Source organism: Periplaneta americana, chromosome 6 (genome assembly GCF_040183065.1).
Source record: "Periplaneta americana isolate PAMFEO1 chromosome 6, P.americana_PAMFEO1_priV1, whole genome shotgun sequence".
Classification (NCBI taxonomy): Eukaryota; Metazoa; Arthropoda; class Insecta; order Blattodea; family Blattidae; genus Periplaneta; species Periplaneta americana.
Genome location: NC_091122.1, coordinates 42,019,558 through 42,030,779, shown reverse-complemented (window position 1 = coordinate 42,030,779; position 11,222 = coordinate 42,019,558). Strand labels below are relative to the sequence as shown.

Below are 11,222 nucleotides of genomic sequence, written 5' to 3'. Positions count from 1 at the left end.
TTGTGCACATCTGGCGTCATGCCTGTAACCCAGCTAGGGACTACCCAAATTCATAATAGGACTAAAGTACCGAACCTTTTCATGTACTTATGACTTCCTTAATAGTTTGGCGACACCCAGTTTGCACATTGAAATGGGCACGTACTGTACGTCGTACACCAATTATAGAACGTGCAAAATTGCATCTTTACTTGTTGAAAATCGGGCATGTTTCTGCATTATTTTTTTTTATTTCTGTTGACGATATAAGAAATTTTCTTCTATTAACATTAACTTAATTAGTTAATACTAATATAAAATTAATTGAATTAAATTAATTATTTCTACATTAAAATGTAAGTATGCTGGTATTAAAATATGCTACATAAATGATAAATTTCCTTTCGAAGGGAACAAGAGTTAAGTGGTCTGCGGAACTGTTCTGACTTAAAAAAATGGTCCCCACTTCAAAAAAGTTTGAGAAACGCTGCTCTAGACTGACCAAGGAGATTTCAACAGTACCCCCTAAAATTTGTTTCCAACTACAGCACTGTGCAAATTAAATAAAAAGATTAACAAGTATTGTTATTTCCTGCCATTAGGAAGTCTAGCAACCCTGCTGCAGTAACTAAGGGATGGAATGCTGCTATTCAGCTCTGAGTTCGTGTGAGCTGGCAATGCACTGTTGCCAAACTACGCAGACTTCCAGCCTAATTTTCTAATTAACCATGTATTTAATTACAAAACGCATAACACGTTTTTTATTTATTTTAATGTATTCTATTGTCCCCTTCAATCTGCACAGTTATATCACGTCCATCCTTTATAATTACCGTCCAACAGAAATTCACTTGTTTTTCCTAGGACCCAAATCTGTATCTCTGTTATAGGAAGTTACTTAGCTAATCATGCACTATAATTATATTAAATCTACAAAATTAAATAATGCATCCATTAATTCTTCTCCCATATATTTACACACAAATGTAAACTACCAATAATGCATAACACAATGTCAATACGGCAGTTGCTGTCGTCTGCGTTACAACGAACTTTACTGTTGATTTTCGAGTTTGTCATTTTTTCCTGGCTATTATATGCTTATTTAAATTGTGTTAACTCTCGCTAAGTGGTTTTATATTTTATTTTATCTGTCTTAGTATTTATTTTATTATTGTAAATATTTTTGTTTTATTACTATTATTATTATTATTATTATTATTATTATTATTATTATTAATGAATTAATTTGTATTACTATCTTTGTATCATCTCCGTCACGGTTATTCTATTATTATTATTATTATTATTATTATTATTATTATTATTATTATTAATGAATTAATTTGAACTACTATCTTTGTATCATCTCCGTCACGGTTATTCTATTATTATTATTATTATTATTATTATTATTATTATTATTATTATTATTAATGAATTAATTTGTATTACTATCTTTGTATCATCTCCGTCACGGTTATTCTATTATTATTATTATTATTATTATTATTATTATTATTATTATTATTATTATTATTAATGAATTAATTTGTATTACTATCTTTGTATCATCTCCGTCACGGTTATTCTATTATTATTATTATTATTATTATTATTATTATTATTATTATTATTATTATTAGTAATGAATTAATTTGCATTACTATCTTTGTATCGTTTCCGTCACGGTTATTCTATTATTATTATTATTATTATTATTATTATTATTAATTTATTAATTTGTATTACTATCTTTGTATCATCTCCGTCACGGTTATTCTATTATTATTATTATTATTATTATTATTATTATTACTATTATTATTATTGTTGTTGTTGTTACTATTATTTCTATTCTCAACATTATTATTGATCTCTGTAAAATTTATGTAGACTACTGGACTGTACCTGAGCACGAGCATATACTCATTTCGGGTATCAATTCATATGTATCATTTCAAATGTAAATTGTGAAAAAAAAAAAAAGAACATTAAACAGCAGTAAGATTATCTTGATAATATCCCTTTCTCCCTTTCTGAAGGACATGGATGGAGAGCAGCCCCTGAGGAAACAGCCATCATCTAAAAAGTTGGCTGCACTTGCAAGTGCTAAGGAAAGTAGATCTGATATGCAGAAGGCCATGGAACAACAGTCCAACCAAGCAGAAGATGAAGAATCAGAATATGAAGAAGTGACAGAAACGGAAACAGAATCATCAGAGGAAGAAGAGGAAGACACCGAGGCTCTGAAGGAGAGGAGGATAGCCAGGGAACTGAAGCTGCTTGCCACAAAGCTGAAATCATTCAAAGAGAAAGAAGAAACAGCAAGGAAAGAACGGCGATCGTTGAGGGATCAACTCAAGAAGCAACAGAAGGTAAATAAACTAGTTAATCGTTACATTTAATGTGTAGAAATGTTCACTTCAGAACTACAATAAATAGAGTTGAGTATATTTTCGAAAATCCCTGTCTAATGTAGCAAAGGAAAGTCGTAAACGGGAAATGCAATATTTTAGTGAAACTGACATCAGATTGTACAGTTTGAGAAAGATATTCCCACAATAAGCATCGCATCAATCCCTTTGATTTGATTATCCCCCTTTGATTTGGTTACTTGGTTGGGTTTTTCCGAGGTTTTCCCCAACCAAAAGGCAAATGCCGGGTAATCTTTTGGCGAATCCTCAGACCTCACCTCATCTCACTACATCTCGCCAAAATATTGTAAAAAATTGCACAAAATTGTAAAAATTATAGAAAATTATTAAATTGTAAAACTGTAAAAATTTGTAAAAATTGTAATTGTAATATTGTAAAATTTTGACTTGTTCCACAACTTAAAGCTTCATTGCTCATATAAGAGCTATGGAATAAAATGAATGAATGAATGAATGAATGAATGAATGAATGAATGAATGAATGAATGAATGAATGAATGAATGAATGAATGAATGAATGAATGAATGAAAGGTAAAGCATACTTTTTCCTTATACATTTTGCATGTTTTGCAATAAATCAGTTCCTTTATCACATTTAAATAATATTACCACTCATACAGTTGTTTATCTTCTTGAATTATTATTCAAAAGACACATCTAAATTAAATAATTCAACAAGCATAAAATAGTTACACGTTGCAATCATTTCTAATATTTTACATATTGACATTCATTAGTGATATAAATTTTCAAATATATTAGTGATATATTGAAACCGCTCCTTTTAATTCTAAGTCTTTAAGACTTTGCCTCAATGGTTTACCCACAGCACGCATGCCTGAATCCAGAAATGCATATAGAGTGTTAGTTGGGAGGCCGGAGGGAAAAAGACCTTTGGGGAGACTGAGACATAGATGAGAGGTTAATATTAAAATGAATTTGAGAGATGTGGGATATGATGGTAGGGACTGGATTAATCTTGTTGAGACGGCGGGCTTATGTGAGGACAGCAATGAAGGTCCAGGTTCTCTAAAGGCCATTTGTAAGTACTGTTAAGTCCATAGGACATTTTTGTATGCATTACCCCAACTAAAGTAGGCTTACTATGGACATAACGCTCTATATCAGTGGTCGTCAGCACTCGCTGAAATGGGTAAAGGGTAAGCGGAGCAACATGATTTGCAGCAGAAAGAGGTAGAGACCATACCCGCCAGCAGCCACAAATGCACGCTGGTGATGTAAGAGACCTGCGGGTAAGAGACGCTAGCCCGAGAGTGCACTGAGTTGGCGACCGCTGCTCTATACACTGTATAAAAGTCCCCATAACTGGCAAGTTGGGCTCTTAATGGGTCCTAAAATGAGTGTTTCCAGAGATTCCTTGCAGGTAGAGTGATCCTTCTGGTTGCTTTTATATCACTGTACGTATCCAAACGCTATTTTTGAGTGACTGGTTTCAGATGTAACCCAGCAATGGCACTTTCGGAGGGTGTGAGATATAAAGTGGGGTGAGGGTCATTCCATATCAAATCAACAAGGCACTCAACCCGACCGACTCAGATTTCTTTCAAAATTTGAGGGTTTGTTTGACCTGCCGTGCTAACTAAAACTGCCGAGTTTCATATGTCCTGTGCTTTTCGTTTTCTGTCAGTGGCGTTTCAAACATGAAGAAAACTCACATTTTTGTAAGCACGCCGCTTCAATTAAAATTATATATCTCAACAACGTCTCCAGATAAATTTACAAAAATTGGGTGATACATTCTTAATATGTGATAGTTTTTATTACTTATATTGTTTTCTGCATGTATTCAATTACACTAAAAAAACATGGTGAAACAATTTTCATATATTCATATTTAAAAATGCGGGGGTTCTATTTTAATGAAAAAAATATATAGTACGCCTCAATTAGTGATATAATGAACTGATAAGTTTCAACTTGGAATCTTCATAGGTTATAAAGATAAAAATTATTATGTCACAGCAAGCGTAAGCTAACCGTATAAGTCGCGATAATTATGTCCCACACATTCGTTGTATTTAATTATATTTGATCATATTCTTGAATGTTGCTATGTAATTTAACATGTAGTACATAATTCGAATTTTTTAAATTATTACCTGAAATAAATTATTGTCACATGGATTTTGTTAAACCTGAAGTTCTGTAAGAAATGCTTACCTTTCATTGCTGAGATGAAATAGCCTGATCATCTTTCCAGACAGGATGCTGCGTTGTTTCAACTGCATTTTAAAACTGCTTAGCAAGTGTAATACCCATCCTAAACAGCAGGACTATATGAAACGTGTGTTCCAGGCACTGCGGTGGATTTTGCAAATCGAAGAGCAAGCATTTTTTCCTCTTCAGTATAGCCTTTTTTAGTCACATAAACGGTATTAATGTTAGGGAGATGATGCCTTGTCCAGTCGTACAATTCCCTAGGTGTAGTTATTTGTTTATCGGATGGTCTCTGCAAACTATCACAAGCCGCAAACCTTTTAAGTGTCCCACCTACAACGTCGCATGCTCTTTTGCCATGCGATATGCAAAACTAATGCAATTCTGTTGGAAATCCAAAATCTTCTTCATGTAATGTGAGGTTCAGGAAATGTTTTTCTATTTTTATACTGAGCAGAGAATCCATCGGAGAAATACATAATTTTTGTGGTGAATTACAGATGTTTGTTTTAATGACTCCATTAGATATTTTTGAAACAGATGTACAGCTGTAGTGTCATATTTCGGGCAGTGTGAAATTATTACCAGATTTTTAATAGACTGCATCGGATGACGATTTGTTATGATATATTACGAAAGTATGAATGGTTGTCTGCACATTAGTCCTGTGATATGACTGAATTTCATCTTGGATTACGAAATAATAGTTTTCAGCAAAGTCGCATAACACAACAAGCAGGCATGGCTGTAGAAATGATTTCATATCACGTAGCAACTTACTTTGTTCAGATGATATAAATGAGTGAGTCAGTAAATCACCAAGTTTCTCCAAGAGACAGTCGAAAAATTTGTCTGTGGGTTTCATTATAGTCTCAAGCGTTGATCGGTCAGTCGTCATCCACTGCTTGTAGGTCACTGATTCACTGCAGTTTTATACGAAACATTTCTCTAAACCCTCTCTTATTTTGAACGGTTCAGGACATTCTGTACATTCCTGAACAAGCAATTTATATGAGGAGGATTGCTCACCATAGTAGCCAAGAAATGTTAAGTTGGAAAGTATAAAGAAAACTTTTCTTGAAATCCACGTAGACCTGAAACTTTAATAAATTGCTTCCGGCATAAGTTTTACATTCTGATAGGACACAAACACAGACAGTATAGTCCACTAACTCCAGCTAGAATACAATTTCTTTGTCAGGGTTAGAATTTTTAAACACTGCATATAATTAATTTCTGCTCATGTGATTTACTCCCTGATTCTTTAATCACAACAAATATTTCTTACCAGGCATCATTCTGCTTATCTCGTGAGAACAACAGAATTCTTTAACTTTATCGGCAACAGCCGCGAGCAAGGGTTTTCCAGGTTTCGGATTTGGTGAAAACAAAATTCCCTTTCCCTTTGCCAGGACTTTGGCTTTCCGAATTATGTATTCGAAAGCTGAAAGAAACTCTTTTTTATATTATTTACGCTGCAGCTTTCAGGTAGTAGTGTTAAAATGGTGATTTTCTCACTTTTACCTGAATTTTGAAAATGTTCCTGCAACTGAGACAAAATTTCAGAATCAGAAAGGTCCTGGTTCCTCGGCATCTTTATATCGAAGACTTTGTCTTTTACAATATTTTCAAATTTCTGTCTCTTATATTTCTCTTGTTGTAGCCTTTCTTGTTTAATAAGGAACACACCTTGGTCAAAAAGACTTGTATTTAATGAACTTACATTTGCTGTAGAGTCGACGTATTCTTCATTACTAGAGTCATTATGAGGATTCTGCGTAACAGCATCATATTATATTTTTATTTCTTTGCGACACATAGCGCACACCTTTTGTTCCTGTTTTAAATCAGGAAATACATTAAGCATCCACGATATAACACTTCTTAAATTTTTCCTCTAATTACAGTGCCCTGATTTCTCGAAGGGATTGCAGCAAACATAGACCTATAACTTAAAACGTGACTCCATTACATCGCACAAAACTACCACATACTATGAAAACTAACGACACTGCACTTGAAACAGATTGCACGTTTTGTATAAATTGAAGACTGTATTGTACTATAAACTGCCACTCATGACGGCCTGACAGATCGATGACGCAGCTTATCAGACAAGTAGGAACTCGTGCGCATGCAGTGTTGGTGTAAGATGGGGTTAAGTGCTACAAACCAATACATTGATATATTTTTTTACTGATATTCCTGAAACGTTTCCAAAATGAAACTTACACCAAGGGGAGAATACTCTTACCTCTATAACATATATTTTTCGCGAAATAATTTATGTCCTGCATTTATAGATATTCAATGTTAAAATGTGTTTCACGTGACTATTCAATAAAGAATTCATTACTTTGATGCAAACCTATTTTTATTCAAACGTATGATCCCTTAGCTTTAAAATAAACCCAAGTTTAAGATTCTACCTCAATTAGAAGAGAAGTTATGAATTATTTTTGTTGACATAGTATGCGACATTTTTACATTTTTTTTTTCGTATTGACAGAATTGCTGTAGGGATATCGTGCATTACTGAGGGCTAAAATTTTACATAATTACTTAACTTAAGGTTCTTTACCATCCTACCAAATTTAATGAAAATCTGAGGTAGTCGGGTTGAAAAGTCCACTTTTTTGTGTTGATTTGACATGGAATGCCCCGTGACACAAAGGAGAAAGTCTCATCTCCCTAAATTCCTTCTCTGAACTATATATAAAAAGTTGAATTTTTTGCGTAAAATTTAATACATCTTGATTACACAACTTTTAACACTGTATCACTTCGGAATATGTATGATAAGACTTTCTTGTGTTAAATTCTAGCGTACCTTGTTTACATGTTTCGAACTATTTATGGGTCATCTTCAGAACTGGTCGTTGTTGGTCTTGGCGCCTCTTGTTGTTTCCTGTGAGGGTGCGTTCATGTTGTATAGTGTAGAGTCAAAGAGTGTATGCGTTTTGAAATTGAGTTGTGTGTTGAGAATTTCGTTGGGGTGTGTTTTCGTGTATCTGTATATTTCATATTGTTCTAGTGTGTTTAAACACATCACAGCCATAACAAAATTACAAAACGCAGAACACATTACAAATGCCAACCACACCTACAGAGACATCAACACAGACATGGAAATACTGCACATCCAACCAAAAAGCCAGAAACTAAACACACTAGAACAATATGAAATATACAGACACACGAAAACACACCACCAACGAAATTCTCAACACACAACTCAATTTCAAAACACATACACTCTTTGACTCTACACTATACCACACGAACGCACCCTCACAGGAAACAACAAGAGGCGCCAAGACCAACAACGACCAGTTCTGAGGATGACCCATAAGTAGGTCGAAACATGTAAACAAGGTACGTTAGAATTTAACACAAGAAAGTCTTACCATACATATACTTACTTACTTACTTACTTACTTACTGGCTTTTAAGGAACCCGGAGGTTCATTGCCATCCTCACATAAGCCCGCCATTGGTCCCTATCCTGAGCAAGATTAATCCAGTCTCTACCATCATATCCCACCTATCTCAAATCGATTTTAATATTATCTTCCTATCTATGTCTCGGCCTCCCCAAAGGTCTTCTTCCCTCCAGCCTCCCAACTAACACTCTGTATGCATTTCTGGATTTGCCCATACGTGCTACATGTCCTGCCCATCTCAAACGTCTGGATTTTATGTTCCTAATTATGTCAGGTGAAGTATATAATGCGTGCAGCTCTGCATTGTGTAACTTTCTCCATTCTCCTGTAACTTCATCCCTCTTAGCCCCAAATATTTTTCTAAGAATCTTATTCTCAAACACCCTTAATCTCTGTTCCTCTCTCAAAGTGAGAGTCCAAGTTTCACAACCATACAGAACAACCGGTAATATAACTGTTTTATAAATTCTAACTTTCAGACTTTTTGACAGAAGACTAGATGACAAAAGCTTCTCAACCGAATAATAACAGGCATTTCCCATATTTAGTCTGCGTTTAATTTCCTCCCGAGTGTCATTTATATTTGTTACTGTTGCCCCAAGATATTTTAATTTTTCCACCTCTTCGAAGGATAAATCTCCAATTTTTATAGTTCCATTTCGTAGAATATTCTGGTCATGAGACATAATCATATACTTAGTCTTTTCGGGATTTACTTCCAACCCTATCGCTTTACTTGCTTCAACTAGAATTTCCGCGTTTTCCCCAATCGTTTGTGGATTTTCTCTCAAAATATTCACGACATCCGCATAGACAAGAAGCTGATGTAACCTGTTCAATTCCAAACCCTCTGTGTTATCCTGAACTTTCCTAATGGCATATTCTAGAGCGAAGTTAAAAAGTAAAGGTGATAGTGCATCTCCCTGCTCGAAGTAAAAATAAAATTTTTCATACCATGTTACCAATTAACCTAAGTATTTCCTATTGTTCTCGTAACATTATTCCATATCATGAGCTCACCATTATTTTAAAATTGTTCTCTTTTCCTCTCAGATTCTCAAAGAAGAGAAGAAGAAATACAAAATTTTACAGAAAGAGGTAGACAAAATGGCAAACCTGATGAAAGATGATGAGGAAGAGGAGGAAGAAAGCGAGGAAGAAGAGCCAGAAGAAAGTGAATCAGAATCAGAGAGTGAAAGTGAAGAGTCAGAAGAAGAGAGTGACGACGATCTGCCACCAGATTCTCCAGCAGAAAGTCGAAAACAAAACCTAACTGAACGAGCCAAGAGGCATGAAAACTGCCTGGCAGCTTTGCGCAAGGGCAATTATCTGCTGAAAGCTAACATTGACCGAATAAAGGATGACCTTTTCAAACAGAAAGAGATGGCACTGACGTTGCAAGAAGACCTTAATTCTGTTCTTGCAGAACTAGGATGAACAGAGCAACGCAAACTAGTGCAGAGACACAACAAAAACCAGCATGCATTGCAGCTCTGAAAGAATGTGTTAATGCACACAAATATTCCACTCTCAAGTTCCATCAGATCAGATGAAAATGAGGCAGAAATTGTGATATCTTCCAATTTGTTACTAAGATACAGTAACGAAATCTGTATTACAAAAAATTATCACGCTTTAGTAATAAAGGATGTCATTTTTATTCCATATCTATAAGAAGTATTTGAAAAACTGTTTATTTATACGTTCAAACTAAGCTTCATGAGAATTTGACTCAATTCTTATTCTCAACTTTGTATTATCTATACGTAGATCATACGTTATCCAGCACGAAGTAGTATCCGCGTCACCGTTTTTGGCGTGTGAAATAAGTAATGGGAACATTAAGTACAAATGTTCTACCTTTGCCGCAGTAAGTCTGACAACTGTGTTTGTCAAATGGCTGATGTGACGTGTGTAGGAAGTAGTACTATTCTCAGCTGTACTAGCAACATGCTCACAAACTGGGCATTATACTATAGGATACACGCCAAAAACGCTGGCGCCGGCTATAATAATTATGTCAGTACTTCAAACTTCTTTAGTTGTCTGTAAAAGTTGCTATGCATATTACACTTATGAAACTTTTTTCTAAGTGAAATTAAAAGTTATAACTGTAAAACAAAAAACTAAACATGATAAAGCCAATATTTTCATCTCCAAGAATGAATAGCAGTTCTAAAATCAATGCTGTTCTAATTATAACAGTAGGTCTAATGCAATGGATTGTGCTTCCTATGAGCGTTGTAATTAATATATTTCTGAAGTGACAACATAAATATGTAGGTCTTGATAAAGATGTGATATCTTCAGTTTTTCAGGACATTACTGTCCTAAGAATACATTGATATAAAAGCATTATTTTTCTACAATAAAATATGAAGAAATGTAAAAACAGATTATCTATCAGCACAAAATTTTCATCTGATATTTGTGTAAAGCATTCGTGTATAAATCGAAGATTTAAAAAAGTATTATTTGAATAGTAGTAAATAGGCCTATTTGTAGAATAAATTATGTGAAATTTATGGTAAGGCACTTTACATTTATACCAGACTTGGAAAAGGGTGTAAAATATTAATAAGTTTATATAAATCTGATGGATACAAGTAGATTTTCAAAAGTGTTTTATAATTATTTATGTATAGATGGTATAATGAGTTACGAATTTATTTTCAAACATTGTGAGTTTTTTCAGAGTGAAAGCACATACATTTTAGCTGACTAACAAAATGCTTTCAAGGATGTAGAAAATTATCTTCTTCGAAAACTTCCACTCATAAAAATTGCTCATTTGTTGAATACTAACGAACTGAGATAGATTATTTGCAACACTATGTACACATTTTTACCTGCAAATAAACTTTTCATTCCTTCTTACTAAGACCAAGTTGTTTAACTAACCAACAACCTCTATTCAACAAATTGCTGTGGACAGCCATTTCCTTTCCTTAAATGAGGGTCTTTACTAAATAGGGACGTCCACAATAATTCGTCCATTGATAAAATAATTTTCTTCGGTATCCAACAATGTCTGAATTTATAGGAAAACAAATCGCTGAAAATGCACATTAATCTGTATTGTAACTTTTGCAATTTCTGCCTTAAGCTGATCAATTAGTTCCAGTTGCTCTCAGTTTGTTTCTTGTACTAAGATCAAGCCAGGTCCAGGATTATAATCCTGCC

General features: G+C 34.1%; 1 protein-coding gene across 2 annotated transcripts in view; it reads left to right on the top strand.

Annotated features, from left to right (window-relative positions):
• The window catches only part of LOC138701287 (glutamic acid-rich protein-like), an 88,498-nt gene extending 77,576 nt beyond the window's left edge, over nucleotides 1-10,922 (top strand). For both annotated transcript variants that reach the window (XM_069828020.1, XM_069828019.1), the window contains 2 exons: nucleotides 2,025-2,357; nucleotides 9,093-10,922. In XM_069828020.1, the coding sequence (XP_069684121.1) occupies nucleotides 2,025-2,357; nucleotides 9,093-9,476 (717 nt within the window). In that variant the 3' untranslated portion in view covers nucleotides 9,477-10,922. The remainder of the gene's footprint in view (nucleotides 1-2,024; nucleotides 2,358-9,092) is intronic.
• Nucleotides 10,923-11,222: the final 300 nt, after the last annotated feature.